At 33.3% G+C, this 19,818-nt stretch overlaps 2 protein-coding genes across 2 annotated transcripts in view; both read left to right on the top strand.

Moving 5' to 3' along the window:
- LOC146528512 (syntaxin-1A-like) overlaps positions 1 to 19,818 on the top strand; it is a 126,334-nt gene that overhangs the window by 58,870 nt on the left and 47,646 nt on the right. The window lies entirely within an intron of this gene.
- The window catches only part of LOC146528515 (protein Skeletor, isoforms D/E-like), a 69,700-nt gene that overhangs the window by 32,170 nt on the left and 17,712 nt on the right, over positions 1 to 19,818 (top strand). The window contains exons 3-6 of the mRNA XM_085203142.1: positions 2,585 to 2,769; positions 6,715 to 6,877; positions 11,012 to 11,139; positions 12,867 to 13,004. Coding sequence (XP_085059268.1) covers positions 2,585 to 2,769; positions 6,715 to 6,877; positions 11,012 to 11,139; positions 12,867 to 13,004 — 614 coding nt within the window. The remainder of the gene's footprint in view (positions 1 to 2,584; positions 2,770 to 6,714; positions 6,878 to 11,011; positions 11,140 to 12,866; positions 13,005 to 19,818) is intronic.

Here is a 19,818-nt window from a genome sequence, read left to right as displayed (position 1 = left end):
CTTTGAAATACCAAAGAGTTAAACCAAAAAAATATAATAAACTACTTCTAAAATTGCAAAACAGAGCTCAAACCGCACTCACTCCATCACATCCTTACAAGTGCCGTAAAAGCTGAATATTTAACGAAACAGTCACACAAAACAAATAACGTGAATAAATCTTACCAAAGCGTCCGCGTCAAAGCTCACGTTTCATACAGATTGGAATAGTTGTAGCGTCCATGTTTCACTCCAATAAATCACGGCCAAATACGACCATTGTGCTAGCCAGCCAGCTATTGGTACTATCGGTTGAGCTTTTGTTGTAAGCACTAAGCTCATCTCGCCGTAGTACTGTGTACTTACGCACACTATACGCAATATTTGTTAATTAATCTGTTCTAGATGTCTATGGCTATCGTGGCGTAGTGGTGATTGAAAACGTTTTGGTTGTGGGTTCCATTCTCAATCAATATAATGAATTATTTTACATTATTTTACCTCTGGCAAGACAAAATGCCGCTTACTCTATGTCTTTATTAAATAAACTTAAAACGTTTATAAGGCATAATCAAATAATTAATAATAGAATTTATCATTTATCTATTCCACATAAGTATATAACATTTGAACTGGATATTTGCAAAAGAGGAACTGGGATATCTTCACAGAAGAGTTAATTTAATCTAACATTAAAACGCTTCATTCCCTACGTGATACTTCTTTATTCTAGTCAAAAGTATTTTTAAATGCAAAATAAATTTAAAAAGGGTAGTTGTGTACGTACATCAAGTATCAACATAGTTCACTTTAAAATTGCCAATCGTGAAAGTATTTACTGCGCTACACTGAGCGGAGATATTTGCAGACACTACATGGAAATGGAAAAAAGCACGAAAAAGTCCTGAAAATGTCAGAATCATAAAAAAATCCTTAAGAATCAAAAACATGACTATTTTAGAATAGCTGGAGATAAATTTATTTTCCAAAATATTCCCTTGTCCAGAAGTAACAGGAACGAGAATAAAATAATGTCAATCATCATGAAATTCAGAATTGAGAGAACAGACTTATACGTATAGATTAATTTTATATTTTGTTTGTATTCAGAGGCATTGCTTGCATTACGATAGGCTCCATGGTTGCATCATTTTTATCTAGTTTTAAAAACGAATATTTTTCCCTATTTAGAATTAAAATTTCAAACCATTAAGTTTAGCAGAAACCGACCACAACACAACGATATCTACAGAGTAATAAAATCCTTAAAATTACTAGCTACACTGGATTTTGACCGTTTTGCTCGTAAAAACTACGTATAAAGGAACATGTGCACATTCATATATCCGTAAATTTTAAAATATTTTGCTTTTCGCGTAAGCTGAGGCCATAAAAAGCATTTTAAATTAAATGAAATAAGCGGTCGCCTCGTATGAGAGCTAGGTTTTATTTTGTAAGTTGGACATTGACAAACTACAGCGCGAGTGTAGTCGGTGCGGTCGGCCGACCCGCCACCGCTCTAATTTAATTGACCGGGTGACATTTTTAATTGCGGAAAAGAGAGTTAGAACTTTTGATATATTAATGGATACTTTCCTTGTGGAATTTCACATAATTTTCTTTCTGTTAATCATGGAATACAGTAAGGTTGTTCTTTTAAGATTTACCAGAACTAACAATTTTCATTTACCTTTGCCATCGTTATTGGTGAATTTTCCATTAATTCGTGCAAATAATAAATTATTGCAAATATCGCTTTAGAAAGTGATTTTTTGTCTCAATAATCTAAAAATGAATTATATTCTTAATGTTTTAATTATGGTATGAATTGTAGATATTAAAGTATTTTCATTATGAATTTCTATAGTAGTTTTTTATATAAAATATATTTATTGTATCAACGAGGTCGCTGCTCTCGTACCTACTTACTTTGCACCTCGTTTACATTTCACAGACTTGAAGCACTTTTGTGCCGGAATTTTCCTTTTAAATTGCGTTTTTCAGGACAAATCGCAATGAAGTATTTTGGGCTTAGAATTTTCATATGAAGGACGCTGGCGTTTAGTGCTTTTTCCTTTTAATATTCTTTGATGACGTCAATGACATACTTTATTTTGTTTTTCCGAATAATAATCGAAAGTTAAAGGATATTTTCTTAAAAACAACATATACAAAGTATAGTATAGTAGAAAGCCGCGTTGGGGTTGCTAGTACATACTTGTATACATATATGTATAATATACCCGTATAATATACATGTAAGTTTAGATATAATATACTGGTATTATACAGCGTATAATATAAATGGTTGATCAAACGTCAAACGCAGTATTACAATTATGATTTATAATTAAGTAATCTATATATTGTAATTTATGTCATGATTATAATAAACATTAATATTTATTAATACATAGTAATTAGTATTTATTTTTCGAGACATTGCGTGTTGGGCAGTGGAACTCAACGCCGCGCATTGTCTTTAGTTTAGTCCATTCCTATGAGTGGGAACCAAATCCAGAAAGTTTACATTTTTCCTTATAACATATAACATTTCCTTATAACATATAATATATAAGTACCTAAATCATATTTTATTTTACAGCGGCCTACTTCTACGTGGGCACATCGAAGTCGCCCAGTGCGTCAGGAGCTCTACGACTGCAAGACGAGCGCGGAGGTGTCTCCCCTCTGAGGAGGTACCGCGGGGAAGGCATCACAGTGTCACTGCCCGAAGGGAAGACTTTGAAGGATGTCTCTTGGTTTTCTGTCTGGTGTGATGAATATTCGGTAAGAACTGATCGTTTTTTTTTTCATTTCTGCTAATCTTCAAGCGTGAAGATATAGCGATATCCCGCATATAGCAGGGTAGAAAGAGATAACCTAGGGTCAAATACTATCATCAGCATATTCTATCCCATAAACAAGAGGGTTGGTGGAGGAAGCCTAATGTTGATACTACTACATATCCCACTAACCACTCAATTTTTGAGACATTGTATGGCGACAGGCGGAATTCAACGCCGAGTTCTATCAGACACAGACTGAATAAATGAGAATAATCATTCCTCCGAGTGAGGGATCGAGGTTACAACTGATACGTTTACAGTCAGATGCTGTGCCACAGCCCATCGACCCTAAAGTAACTTAAATCTGGATACTCTGTTCTAAGCCTAGTTTAAGTAGCAAAATATATGCCAGCAATTATTTTTGGTAAATAGATAGCTAAAGGTACAGACGTTTGAACTCACAACCATCACTATTATGCGAAGTTATTACCTTCTACGTACTTATTATTTTCTACTTCCATAGTGGACGTTTCATATAACTGTCGCTACGAGTCAGTTCGTGTATTAAGAGGGCGCTAATGGAACCCCTGGACGGTGGCCACGGGGGCCTTTGAGTGTTCCTTAACATATTCTACTATCAATTGCTGTAATTTTGTATTATTTTTGATAGGAAATTACTTTATATATTTCCAAATACAGAAAAAAAATCACGACAAAAATACATAAATAAAAAAATATATATAATAGTTCAAATTCATAAATTGTCAGGGACAATTATATTTATAGATATAGCTCTTACATATAAGGAAAAATATAGAAATTATTAAATATTTAAAAGAATATAATATCAATTACACATCAAAATCCACACAAAATATCCTCAAATTTAGTGTATATTTTAGAATAAGTAATAACTTAACGATATGTACCAACAAAGTGCACCGCAGTGTACGAGTATGTACTACGAGTACAACTGTAGGTACACACTGAGCAATTACTCAAGCGGCAACTTACAGTTTCTGTGGAGACTGTAGAGCAAACACTAAGACAAATAGCGCTGCTCGTCAGATTTACCTTGTTAATATGATAATTTTATTATCTATAATAATATTATGATATAAACTTGAAGAATTTGTTTAGTCGAGCGCGCTAATCTCAGGAACTGCTGGTACTTGAAAAAATGTTTTTGTGTTTTTTATTTAGTTATTCGATAGAGGCTATATGCTTTATTATACGTATCGATTCTGTGTAATTCAATATACCTCCGGTTAGAGTTAGACGTTTTTACAAATTTCTAAAGGAGCAAAAGTTAGTAATTACCATCAAGTAGGTAATTATAGATTTTCGAAAATGTTTTTTTTTTATACTATGTAGTAAAAAAGTGCCTAGAATTATAGTTATTTACATTCTTCCATTCTAGAGCAACAAAACATGGCATTGGTTCTCACTGACATTTAGAAGACATACGTTTCAATATGGACCGTTTATTTTGAAAGTGGTGTAAGTCCATTTTTGAGAAAAATGAGATATCACGTAATTTATGCTTAATTTAATGTAATGTTTTTATATATAACTAGTCCGTGTTTAATTTCTCAAAAAAAACCCATTTTTTGAACAACTGAAAATCGGTCGGTATATGAAATTGCATAATCATCGACATACTAATCTTTAATTTTCTCGAAACAAAAGAAAATGGACTTACACCACTCTCAAAATAAACGGTCCATATATTAACATCAGTTCATTTCCCTACTTCACAAGAAAATAAATAGTTAGGAGAGAATTGTAATTGAGAAATATATACATCAAGCTTACCACATCGAACTAGGAAAGGCTCCAAATTTTACTTCTCCATTTATCTATATACGAGTAGGGTTAGTTAGTTAAATAAAATACGTATACTTATGTAATACAATGCTTAGTCCAAGTCTGGTCCCTGTGGAGTAACAATAGTGCAAGATAAATAGAGGTCCGCTGTCTCCTTGATAAAGTTGGCAACTTCTGTTTGTACAAATTATTAAGTTTTTCATTAGATTATTGTGTAATGTACTTAAAATGTCCTTTTTAAATAGTTTTTTATAGTTTATATGCTTTTTATTATAAGTTAATTATATATTTTTTCGTTGTTTTATAAGCCAGTTTATTATTTTAAATAATTTTATTATTATAATCTAGATTAAATTCAGTATTTTTTGTTCATATTAAAATTCTAGAATATTTATTTACAATATTTAATATTTCAATATAGCTAAAAGTAGTATTACATAATAGAAGTCGTCTTAGTAATAGAAACTCTTGGCTCCATTTGTTTGAAGTAAGACCGACATCAGACACGTCCGCCTCGTTCCTCCCGCAGAGATATGCTTATTATGTTGATTATTGTTTACTATTCATAATATACATTTTGTGGAACTTCTGTTAGCTACTAGTTTAATAGTTAAATATATTTATCTATATAATAAATATAAAGAGGCCAGTCGAGGCGCAGGGGGCGACAGGTTATGGGTTTCATTCCAACTCGAGGAAATAAAATATTTAATGTTTTTATTTTCCTCGCTGTGGGAATTGCACGGCGTTGAGTTTCGCCTCGGGAAGTGGGGTGCGGAAGTATCTAAATGGAAATACAGTGTCTTATGTTTCCCGGTTCCTTTTACCTATTCTTCTATGTGAGGAAAACAGCTTTCTAAAAACTAGTAAATTCAATATAGTACATACACGCCCCGATGGTTTTGGGAATGAATTGTTTCTAACCTACAAAAGAAAGGCCTACCTAGATTTAAATGAATAAGAAAAGGCACCAAATAAAACTATTCACCTACAGAGAATTGGCTCTTGAGTAAACATTACAAGCGCTGTCAACTCAAACAACGGTGGTAGACACTCAGTCGTCAGTCCTCCACAGTCCCACTGTACTGTAAATACACGACGTCCAAACACACTGTCTTAGATACAATAAGATGTTTCAGTAGTTTACCGAAACAAGGACCACCTTTGAGAATGGTTGAACGTCTTTTTTTCGCACATATACATTTTTTATTTTGGTCGTATAGGTTTTGTAAACATTTAAGGTAATTTATGTAGGGTAAACGTTCTTGACACAAATTTTTGATTAAATTTTAAATCTCTTTTATATTTTGAATCGATTTATACAAATAATTATTTATAACGCTATTAGGTTCATTTAGCTAACCCCATCTTTAGTTAGTTAGTTCAATTTTTTAATCAGGTTAATATTTTCTTCATGCGGTTAACTTAGATTTGCATACCACATATTTTAACCAGTTACTTAGACTTAGAAACCACCTAAGTAAGTTAGTTACATCAAACCTAGAAGCTTGACATATATTTCAAAAAATAAGATAAGATAATAATAAGATAATAATTAATAAGATGACAAATCCTCAAAAAAATATAAAAATAACTCCTCCGATACACCAACTATCAATAGAGCTTCTAAGTACCTGACGTCACTGGCACCAATTGCAAGCAATTATATCCCAACAGATCGATCGCTCACATCGAGATGTGGTACAAAGCGTCTGAGTGAAGTAAACATGTCTATAGCCGTACTGTACTAAGTACAGCATATTCAGCTTGTCGAGCTTGTTTATAGGATTAGACTTACGGTACAATATCATAACTGTATTATAGCAGTATAAGAATTGATAGATGAGGTCTTTATGGTGCAGGGGCACAAGAGTGTGACTGTAACGCGTGGGTTGTGGATTCGATCCCCAATGGGGGGGAATGAATTATTATTAATATATTATAATATTTAAAACAAAAGCCCGGCGTTGAGTTCCTTGTCCATTTGGAGTTTTAATATTAGGTTCTCTCGTAACCCTCCCCCCCCCTGCTATGTGCGAATACGGCGTGAAGCTGAAAAATATAAATAAACATAAATAAAATATAAATAAAAACTATACACTATGTCTTTGTTTCACAGATAAACTTCGGCTCAGTGGAGATTCCTCGTAACCTTGAGATCCCCAAGCCTTTGAAAGTCGGCGCCCTGAACGGAGTGCACCAAGTGTCCTCAGAACCCATCGTCATCGTCGACGCACAGACGCTATTGATACCTAACTTCTCATACGATGGAGAAGCGCCAGGTAACATATTTTCTTTTAGCTTTTCTGCCATACTTATTATATGACATATGGTCATAAATTTTTGTTATTATTTATTAATATTTTCATTTCTCCGCTATGGTAACAAGGCCAAGAGCGGTGTTTAGCTTCACCACTCAACTCGCAAAAACTCGAAAATTGCCTCGAAAAATGGTGAACATTGTCTTAACCTTAAGTTCCACTTGGCAACTTAGTGTCATATTAATTAATCGTTATTTTTTTTTTAATTAAAAAATAGTGATTTTCATTTCTGTCTGCTCTCGTATCAAACAATCAAATAGAGTGGGTCTCGGTGTATTCATTCGTATGATGCTAATAAAACCGCACAATGCTCTGCTGACCTATAGATTGTACTCCAGTTGAGTTGAAACTGAGGGTGGAGCGCTAAACTTGGAATAAATATAGAAAAATAAATTAACTAATTTCGGGCAAAAAAGTTTGAATAGAAAGAGAGAGAGAATATTTTTGTAAATTCATATTGATATCTAAAAGTAAAAAAATGTATATATAATATGATAGAAAATGTCGTCAGTGTCGCCCTGAAAGTGTATTCTTCTGGAAATGCATGGAAGAAGATAGTTCTAGACAAGTCGAGATCTTTTAGAAATCTTTAGAGAGATTCGCTATTGTACTTCTAACTCCTACTTCTACCTTTAAACCTATTTCTGGTTAGTTTGTTGGTAAGTTGGAGATGGAGAAGATGCAGTAATGGAGATATAAGCTTTACATGTTTTAGGTGTCTACAGTAAAGAAAACAATTTTACTTTATTTCAAATAACTATAAATAGCAAATATCTATAATACAAATATCTATAATAGCCCCAAAACTTTAAATCAAATACATTCATAATTAATTATTCCAAAATCAGTACTACCCCAGTCAGCTCAAGTTCGCCAACAGCCAGTAATCTACGTGTAGGTACATCAGTACACGACTCGAGCTTAAACCTATTAAAACTAAAAGTTCCGCAAAGCTCGCTGCAACTAACAGCACAAGTTGCCCGTCGCGTCGCCAACGACCGGTCCACAGTTAATGGCAATTTAACCGCGTCGACTCACTCGCCGTTGCTAAAAGCTCTTTTTTTATAATTTTATGGAAAGCTTTGTTGTATTTCTTTGGAAATTTCCGATGAAAATGTATTGACGGTAATATTCTGGGTAGATTTGATTAACTAATTTATATGGTTGTGGACAATTTTTTTAGAATAGGCAAAGAGATCCTAAATAACAACAGATTATAATAATATAGAAGTTACTCCGTGCTCCACTCTTTCAGAGACAGATATCGAACCTAGAGCAACCACGTACAATTAATCATAATGTTTTAATGAAAATTCTGCTTTTTGTGTCTACATTTCGTATGAGAAAAACGTTGTAATTACTGAAACAAGCATTTACGTGAAAAAAACTAACAGTTTTCTCACAAAATTGGACATTCTTATTCATCTTTTCATTTTAAACAATTTTTGCTTGTAACTGAAATCAAACCTAAATCCACCATCATATAAAGACAATACCATTCTGATAGACATGAGCCGTAGAGGCCATGAACGTATAGTTTTAACACTATTTTCATTCCACCACTTGCTCGCTGTGAGCCAATTTGGTAGCAATATGCAATTTAAGCGCTTTGTTCGTATATCCTGTGCATTTAAAACAACCTCGCAAAGGATTTTATCAAAATTGGTTTTAGATAGTGGCGCTCGTTTGTACTTTCATTCATTGTTATCATAAACACCAAATGAATTTAAGAAATAATTCAGTGATTTTTGTGGTATATTGTTTTTTTAAGACTAAATGACAAAAACATCTATGCATGCTGCAGTATTGCCGCCTAGCTACATAAATCATAGTAATAAATCACTTTATGCGCAGTTTAGTTCCACCATTCAACACGTAATATCTCAAAAAATACTGAAAGAGGAGGAGCGGAAAGTGGGGAACTGCTAAATCTCTATTTTGTTTTTCTCACCGTTAAGAAACGCAAACTTAATTTTATCAACTTTTATGAGCTGTACATCCCGTTGACCTATAATCATGGATTTGATACGGACCCTCAGGGGGCGAGTCTGACTCAGGTGAGAACCTGACTGGTTTTATTTTGTTTGTCCCTTTATGTTTATTTTCTTTATCTAACAATTGTTATATCATATTAATAATATTGATAAAAGCTTTTACCAGAACTATTCCCTATTGCGTCTTTATTTTATACAGGAGCTACCCAATAAAGTTTTATTTGTATCACACGTCCGCTTAGATAAGCTTCACATGGTAACGTTAACATTACGTAAAACACTGATTTTATTGGCGGAGAAAAGGAATTTCTTTTCATTTTGTATCTATTTTTATAGTTGTTATTAGCTGTCTACGTTAAATAAGTAAAAATAAAATAAATAAATCAGCTTCACGCTGTATCCCGAACACAGCAAGGTAGGCAGAGATAACCCAATGTTAAGCGACTCCGTTCCCCACTTTCTGCCTAATTCTGGAGGCATTGCGTGTTGACAATTCTACCATAGTGGATAATGAAAGCAATTTTTTATATAATCTTCCCAAGATTGGAAATTGAACCCAAGAACTGAATGTTATTGCATCATGCTTACAGTCAGACGCTGTCCTATGGTGCCGCTCCTACTATTCGCCGAATTCATTCGTTTCCAGAGCCGGCATTGCGTGTTGAGTGGCGGAACTCAACACCGCGCATTTCCTGGACACCAGAGCGAAGAAATGAAAATAATAGTAGTATTTTTTTCATAAAAAGCTTGTAAATTTAAAAATAATCGCATTGTTACGTCCGTGCTGTACACTGCTACAGCCATACATACGAGTATAGGCAGAGCGCTGTCTTCATCGCTCCGTTACGGCGGCAATTTGCCCAAGCGTGAACATAACATTATTCAATATAAAATTGTCAAAGGACTCTTTACATGATACGACGACATTGTGCTTCAAATAAATATTCTAAAAATACCGCCCATGTATGTACGTATGTATATTGTTGTCGGGAATTTCATTTGTTAACATTTTTGAAAGCTTTCAACGTTCGCGCGTTTGTTGTGTTTTGTGCTGTGCTGGCACCAAATATTTGATATATGTAAATGCAATTAAAATTGCTGAAAATTTATATTTTGATAGCAAATATTCTATCAAATTATTTTATTTACTATTTTTTATTCCGCTTCATGCTGTATCCCGCAGTGTAGGCAGAGGGAGTCTGAGAAGGAACAAACTCACAACCTGCCGTGTTTGCAGTCATAACCTTGTGCCTTTACGCCACGACTGGCCTCAACTTTACTATTCCCATATGAAAATATTTATCCGATAATTATATTCTGGATTATTTTTTAAGATTTACACAAAATTAATAATGATAACTTAACAAAAATGTGATAATAGGATTACTTTATTTTTTATTTGAAAATGCTTAATTTTATTATATAAGTAATACCTACCTAATAAATTAAGTAATACCTACTTTGGTTTGATATAGGAAAATTGTCGTATACTCTGAACGAGCGCTACACCATTATCGATAAGCCGTAGCTATATATTGCCGGTTGCCGGCTGCCGGCTGTTGGCGAACATATGATCAAACCAATCTTTATAATACCTCCGAGATACGATCACCTTACTCTACTGAGCACCTTCCTCTACCACACTCAGCTAAACGGCATTTGGGTTAATATTTTCTTGTAGGTCGGTGAAGGAACATAAATCAATTGCAAAAAGCATTCTCGCTCCGCTCTGAGATATTTTTCAAGAGAATTTATTTTCATGTAGAGGATTTTTGAACGCTTCCTGTTATAATAAACATGAGTAATGTGCTGCTTGTGCGCCCGTAATTGAAGAAGATCGAGAAGTTTTAGCTATAAGTAGGAAGTCTGTCACTTGTTAAAACTAGACATATATATTTTTAAGATAGTTCTACCTAATCAATATTTTTTTCTATATGCGATATACCAGAATAAGAAGTAGTAAGCTTTAATGACAATTATAAAAATAGTAATGTTATTTAACTTTAGTTTAACATGGAATGTGGTCAGTACATACATAAATAGTGAGTGAGTTTGAACTCTACATGTAACTTTTAAGTAATATTTGTTTTCTTTCGCATAGATGCAAAGTTCTGGGTGGGCCGCGGAGACAAGCCCTCCCCGCAGGGCATCCGTATACCCGACGAGAACGGCAAGGAGGCGCCTCTACGCAAATACGACAAGAAGACCATCGTGTTGACTCTACCAGGGGTAAGCAGCTTTTTGGAGTATTGTAAACGTTGTGTAGTATGTGAACATGTGTTATGAGATTTTGTCCAGATCTTTATTTTACTCCTAGATCTTAAGGCAACTTATAAATTTAATTTTACAAATAATTATATATATGAATATGTGTACTGATATCGAATTTCTGCCTCATTATTGTTATTTGTGACAAAGAAATTAGACTTTTCATTTTAGTGAGAATGTTGCTATTTGAAATTTAAAGTCCATATTTTACGTTTGAAGTTTGCAGCTATTAGTGATTTACTTACGATGCTGAAATATAGAACCGAAAAATAAAATATTTTCTCATCTTTGTTTTGATGTACAGTTTTACACATCAAAGATTTCATATATCGTTAACAATTATTATTACTCAACATATTTGTTCACTATAATATGTATAAAATATATTTCAAACCACTTGCCACAGACAATGGCAGGTAATTACGGAATTTATATCGATAACTCATCCATTAGTGAAGCGGTAATTTACTATTTATAACTCTACATTTTTGAAATCAATCTTTTTGTAAAGCGTTATTATTTACTTTATTCTTATTAGTTTGGCACTGTCTGATTGTTTGTTTGTAAAAATGTATTAAAGTGGAGAATCATTAAAACATTATTATTTAGATTTTTTACAAATATGTACTATATAATGAAAAAAGAATCAATATATGTACTCCTTAGATATTTCAAAATTATCGATATAAAGCTTAGTTTTAGATAATTTTCCCAACGTTCAAGACATTGCGTGTTTAGTAGTGAAATTGAACCCCTTACTTGTTTTCTTACCAGAGCGCAGAAATGTAAAAAAACAGTTTCATAATCCCTAGTGGGAATCAAATCGACAGCCCACTGTAGTACGCCACGTAGTCCCACTGCGATGGCGGCTCGTAATATACTGAAATTATTTGTAATATTTTTTAATAACTTATATATTTAAACTTTTTGATACATAAATAGAATAGGTGAAACTAGGCAACTTCAGTTTCAATGCCCGCGGGCAACGCGCCGTGGCATGACACACACTATCTAACATATCACATGTTAACATAGACGTACATTAGTTAACGATAATGTTAGATACAAAATACTTACATATATAGGTTAAAGCTGATTTTATGATATTATTTTTTTATTTTAGCCCTAGGCATGTATTCTACGCCCATGATAATGTGATAAGAGAACCTAGTGTTTCGTTTTCTACTTTCCACCTTATTTTCGAGACATATTGTCTTGTTATCAAAGAAAGAAACTGAAAATAATTCATTTCTGTGGATTGGAGCTGTCATCGCGTTATTCCCTCGCTCTGGTAATAAGACAAAGCACAGAGTTAAGTTCCACCACTTAAGACATAATATCTCAAAAAATCGATGAAAATGGCGAACTGAGTTTGTTAATTTACCTACCCTGCTGTGGGCGGTATACAGCGTGAAGTTAAAAATAGAAGAAACTAAATTACTTAACATCACAAGGACGAGTCAATTTTAAAATGTAACTATACATAAAAAGGTTATGGGTTCGAATCCCATCCCGAAAACGTTTATATTGTAAAATATTAATCCGAAAATAATGTCATTGACATCCACTAGATAAAATATAAATGAATTAAATATCTTAACACCAAAATACTTGTCTCGTTTCTCTACTGCAAAACAAACTAGAATATTTATAAGGAAAAAGAAATCACTAAATGTATTTTTTTACAGGAACTGACAGTATTCGACATCGGCTACTTCGCTATATGGTGTGAGGCCTTCACCGTGAACTTCGGGCACGTAACTCTGCCCCGCGCCACTACTCTTAACATACCGCCCAGCTTGAAAATGTTGGGAGTTTCTCCACAGGTAATGTTATATTTATATGAGTAGTGTATATAGAAATTGGCTTATCTATGTGCCCCAGTGCGAAATATTGCGTGTTGAGTTGCGGAACTCAACGCGGCGCTTTGTCGTTATTCTTTTGCATAGCTAAAATCGTCTTAAGCTTTACAAGATTTCATTTGGAGTTAAGCGTTTCTGAAGCTAATCATAAATTTCTATATTTCTTATAATAACATGTCACAATGAGCGGTTCTGATTGTGGCAAAGTGTGACGCTGAGAAATGCTTACACGCGATGTACAAATGCTATTGCAAATTATACTTTATAGATAATAATTTTAAAGTAGAAATTTTATTGAATAGAATTATTAAATTATAGCTGACACAATTATTACGATTCATAAGTTATAGTTATTGATGAAAGTAGAGGAAGTAACATTCGCGTTGCTTCTCACAATTGAAGGAATTTAATATAAAAATGTAGTCTCATCAAAAGCGTAAAGTCCGGAGAAGAATATATAGTATTTGGTCATTGGTGGAATCTCCGGGATAGAAAATTCAAGTACAGTATCACTATATATATTTCTTCTATTTACTCTTACATAAATATAATATGTACAGATAAATTCATAGTTACAACATTTATTTTCGTACTAACAACAGACTTATAAACTTGACATAAAAACATAAAATTATACAAAATATTCTAATAATATAAAGATTTAAGAAATATGACATTGATATATGTATATATTTGAGTTCCATTTCATCCACGAGTCGTGACCCGCTAGAGCATCTGTTATTCATCATCACCTTGATTAATAGCAAGTCAAAATCTGATTATATTATTTAAAATAAGAACATCAGTGTATTACATGTTTAATTTTTTTAACGTCAAATAATCACTAAAGTTAATTCCTCAGACCTGAGAGGAACTTGCGTAAAAAACTCAGCGGGACTTGTCAAGCATTTATAATATACTTAAAAAATTTAATATATATTTATGATAGGTGATTTTTTATTTTATTATAGGTGATTCAAAATTATAGAATTTACACGCATTTAGTTTAGTTTTAATGCTTCTTCAAAAAAGCAGAGGCAGAGGAAACGTAATGGTATAACACTCTGTTCTATTCTATAACTTAAATACGAATACTACTATAATGAAAATAATTTAATAAATTACGTTGATGAAAATAAATTTTGAAACAAAAAAAATCGAATAAAACAAATAAAAGATAGAGGTCATCTCTACCGACCTACTTAAAAGATCCTATTAGAATCGTGAACTCTATTATAATAATGTATTGACCATCGTAAATCAAAGTAAGCAAGTGGGACACGGCCGGCGGCATCTGTATACAATATACTCGTATTCGTATATAAACACTGTTATAGCCAAACTATAATTATTGCTAATATTATTATTCAATTCAATGGTAAATCGTTATTATATGAATATCTCGAAATTTAATCATTAAACTAACACCATTGATTGAAATTAATATTGCAACGTGAATATTGTTTGTATATTTAATTAATATGATGATGATTATTTGGTCAAATCCTATTTAGGGTTATGTTATCATTTATTATTAATTTATGCATAGAAACGATCTACTTAAGCTTTAAAAAATATGACAAGAAATTGTTTTCAAAATAGTCCATTCATTTTTATTTTTTATTTGAGGAGACATTGCGTTTTGAGTGGCGAAACTGAACGCCGCATTTTATTTTATTATCAGAGCAAGAAAAATATATCATTTCCCCGAGTGGGATGCGAACCCACAACCATCACGTTTCCACTCAGGCACCGTGACAGCCTCAAAATATTAATTAAAAGAGCATAGTAAGAGAAACTTATATTAAGCAACACCGTAAAAAGAATCATTAGTGTTCATCCGAAGATTCTCACAATGAGAGCGTCGCGCGTCCTACAAATACTAGGTGGATGTTGAAATTAATTAAATCGCCTTTACTTGAATCGTTCCCGTTTGGATAAGCTCCAACCTTTAGAAAGAAATGACTTTACGAACCAATTGCTTGTGGGCGATAATTACTATTACTTTAAAAGATTCTGCTAATGTTTACCTCGATTACGTTCTAGAATATAAGAAAACATTGGACTATGGTCATATTAAAGTTCTTGAACTAGTTAACAATATATATTTTTATTATTTAATAAAAATAAATTTACCATAAACATACTTTTCCGATGGTGAGACACGGGTCCAGGCCTTTGGTGGCTAGATCTTCAGAGCACTAGTTATATTAGTTAACTTTGCTCTTTGACAAATTACTATTGCCTATGGATTATGAAGACATTATCTAATATCTTGTTGAAAAACGAATCTTGATGATGAAATTTAGTCGAATTCTGCTAACATAATATTAAGAAAAATAGTGATAATTATATTCTTATAATCTTGATACACTACTTTTACGTGCTTACATAAAATTAAAACTGAATGCATATTTGTTTGCTTTGAATGCATATTAATTCCTTTGAATTGAGGTGTTGCGAGAAATATAATTTTCGCGTCTGCATTACATATACATATATAAAATGTATATGATGACTATTCTTAAACTTTAAGTCTTTAGTATAATATTTTTTATGAGAAATTTACAAGCCTGTCTAACGTTAAAATGGCATCCCGTTGAAATTCTAATACTATTGGTACAAAGTTTGGTACAAAGTTCATCAAAGTATAAGAACTTTATACTTTACCTTCCAATATCAATTAAATATTCTTCTTAGCCTTGATCTCTGTAACGCTACTTGTAAATAATCTAAAAACATGCGAGTTCCTTTCTATTTATTGAATAAACATGGCATTTACATTACCGTACAGATCGTGACCAGTTAAAAGTTAAGCGATAATATTTATAATAACTCATTTGCACTCGATGTGACCTCTTTCTTGAGAGCCTTCTAAACTTCAATCAGACGTAAATTACAAATGTACATACATTTGTTATATCAACACGAGCTAATTAATCTACAACTAATAAATTTAAGCTTTGATTTATATATGCGTATAAAAATTAAGAATATTAACTTCGTTAAATCCTAGTGTGAGAATGTTGTTTGGAACTTTGCCTAAGAATGTTTCTGAATGCGTTTACCTTTCATATGTCCGTATCAAACACCCATCCAATGCCCATCCCAATTGCTCTACCGAGCTTTCCTGTTGCAGAGCCGCAACAAGGCGCTGTTAGGAGAGTCGTCGTCCCCTCGCCCCCGCACCCGCCGGCCCCCGCACCCCGCGCGCCTCCAGCGCCTGGACGCCACAACCTACCGCCCCCCATCACCCCTCCGCGCCGGCCCTGCCCCCGCGACACCCTCACAGGGGGACGGAGAAAAGCACGCGCACCACCGTCGTGACTACACCCCAACACAAACACCAAAGCAACAAGACATCTCATCTCCATCCAAGGATAATTTCGAAATCCAACGTTCTGAAGAGATTGATCACAATTTGCATCAACACGGAGATCATTTCCACTCATTAGGTCAAGAACCAAATTTAGTTAGAAACCTGAACCTTCAAAATTATCAGCCACATTATCTACACCAACACCATTCCCGTTTTTCATCAACCGAAGAGCTGCTTCGTCAGCAACAGCTTTATGAACAACAGCGTCGCGCATTGGAGTTAGAGCTACAACGATATCAGGGCGTTTACCGGAGTCCCGATCCTCTTCACTATCGTCTTCTTCCGCAGTCAGAAAACGGTGGCTTCAGGCACCACGATCGTGACCTTGACCCAATTCAGAAGTCGAGGTCACAGTGAGCACGGGAAGATGTCGTAATCCCTCCACTCAAACATATTTCCAAACTCATCCTTTCATCTCATCAGAGTGTGGTCATTCAATAGTCAGTTGCAACACTTTGATTGGCTCATACACACACGCGTATAAACTAATACTCTGAAGAGTGCCCTTCTACACGTTCCTCTCACCGCCAGCCTTGGAGCCTCTGCATTCGGATGGTCTCAAGCTAAATAGCCTTTTATCGAGCGTGTCCGTTTGATTAATTGAAGTACTCTATCAAAATGTTAAGTTTATTTTCAATATGCATCACAGCTATCGAGTGGCATTCGTGATGAATTATTAAATATTATATTATTAGACATTTTATAGACTTTAGTAATCGTGATTCGGAATTGCGAAATTGCCATAAAGGAGCCAGTTTTGTATTAATTTGAGTTGCGTAAGGTTAGGATAAGAAGCCTTTATTTTTACAGATATTTGAAGATGTTGAAATTTGTACATAAATATAATATAAAACAGCATGCAATCGTGATTCTTGTGGAGGTTTCCACATAATACCTAATATGGTCAAGAATCGATCTGGGTGATAATAATTAGCTTTTGCTTTGATGATTTGATTTTTTGTTAAAGCATTAAGAACGAAGCACTAAAAACAATAATGAAATAATTAAGCTTCACGTTAATTACATGAGAAGAAAAGATTTTATAAACTAAACGATTATTTTATAATTAACAACTCTTCTTCCTAAAATGCGCCATTTTATATATGCTTTATCTAAATAAATTTATTTTTATAGACATAGTTTTTCCTACTAAATTGATACTTAATAAACTCGCATCTGCCTGTGATAATAAAGTTTTACATTTGTATTATATTATATAAAAAATATATATAAAATTTTTTACATAAAAAAAAATCTGTGAAAAACATCTGTGATTTGGACACATAAATTTTTAATAATTTGTATTTTTTTATAAGTTAATCGATTATATTTTATTGTTTTATTATAATTTTGTATAGATCATTAGAATAGCGCTTGTTAATGTTGTACCGCAGCTCTGTTAGTAATTATATATTACATGAGGTTTATTTTAACTATATTATAAGCGAAAAATACTCAAAATAAAGCTTGCCAAATACTTATATGAGTTTTATTACAAGTATAAAGTCGTAAATAGTAAAAGACAACAGCAGATTAAAATCTAAAAACGCCCTTTTCTGATGTCCAAGACATATAACCTAATTATTAACTAATACCAACAGTGGCCGTGTATTACCGCATTAGGGCACATAGAAGCGTCCGTCAATATTATCCTTGTTTAGCATCACACTGGTGTTGTGATCGCAAACACTGCGTCTACATTACTAAATATAGGACGTTTTAGGCCATTGTTGTTGATTTGTTACGTTTAACCCACCTTTTTCCCAAATAGTAGACAGGGAACCTAGTGTCAAAAAATTCCGCTTTACTCTATTCGCATTTTTTTGAGATATTGCGTGTTGAGTGGCAAAACTCAATGCCAAGTTTAGCAGCCGAGTGACGTATAGTAATAGTGATAATGTTTCTCTCGAATGGAGATGAAACCTACTTTTATAGTGTTTACAGTCAAACGCTGCTTCACTGCCCTACGATGGTTCATTTGGGTTCACCACCAGTATATAACAGTCGATGAATTCCTCTACCCAAATACAATGTCTCTAAAGTCGGTTAACAACCGATAAAGCAATATCTAAGCTTTAAAAAGAAAACTTTATTAAATATTTAATACTTTTTTGAAATAACTAATCTAATTAACTTTTATTCTATCCATAAAATTTAGATTAATTTTAGAATTACCGCACAAAATAACTCTACTAATTAGGATAGAGTCATTAAATGCATTCCTCGTATCGTTTAGCAAACGTTTGTCACTGAAATGAACTGAAGACTTCAATTTTCAGTGAAACGATTGAGTCTCACCGTAGAATGCGATGAAGCGACACGTAATTACTGGCTTTGTACACGTGATCTGCAGAGCAAACACTCTGTTCACGGAATGCTTACGATACTACGTCGTGCATGTATTTGGGTGTAAGGGTTTTGTTCATTTTGCTCTATTTAGATATTAATAACTAAAAAAAAGTAATTTGTCTTTGATATTAACTTTGTATAAAAGTTCCTTAAGCCTTAATCAATGACAATTAGGGCTGATGGGACCCAAATAAGTACCAAGTCTGAAATGAATATTAAATATTAGATCCACAGCCATGAGAAATATTTGAACCACATTAAAATAAAAAAAACAAATTTTATATCCACATACCTCAAACAAAAAGCTACCAAAATAATGAAAAGCTCTCTAAAACAAAAAGCATAATACATATATTCTATCACCATACATATTGGTAAAGAGTATTTGAAAACCACACTCGTACACGCTCAGCACACGCAAATGTCATTTCAATGTAGAGTACCACCTACACGGGTCCACTCGCCCCCTGACACTAGAACGACAGCTGCAATCCTCTCGACGTCCACTGAAAATTGAAAAGTCCCACTAAATGTTCGAGATGCACCTGAAAAATAATCGTGTTACAGGCTAGCAGTTTTTTGTAGTTTTACATGGTTATGACACAATTTCTTTATTTTTGTGGTGTGTTTAGTACATTTTTCTCCTTTAATATTATATCTGAATTCTTTCGTTGCTGTGGGACTGACAGATTACACATAGACAAAAAGTATTGTACATTGAAAATTTCAATTAGGCATATAGGTAAGTTAGGAATCGAGGGGAGCACTAAGAGAGTATAAAAAATGGGAATACTTTACTACAAAAAAAAAACATAATTATTATAACATGTAATTCATTTTATGCTTTTATTAATTCTAAGCATTACAAATACTAATTATTTGTGTACACATATGTATAGTACATTTTATTATTTATATACATTCCAAATGGTTAACTACACTTCTTAATCCAAGAATAAGTTATTTATAAGCCCTCTCGTTCCCTTTGTTAGAGTTAATAAAAGGTTTGAAAGTTTTTACGATTGTTCCGTCCCTGCTGTTCGGAATATT

The sequence above is a fragment of the Heliconius melpomene genome, chromosome 19, assembly GCF_056956725.1.
Source record: "Heliconius melpomene rosina isolate 202511_hmr_F chromosome 19, ASM5695672v1, whole genome shotgun sequence".
NCBI lineage: Eukaryota > Metazoa > Arthropoda > Insecta > Lepidoptera > Nymphalidae > Heliconius > Heliconius melpomene.
This window is presented reverse-complemented; position numbering and strand designations above follow the sequence as displayed.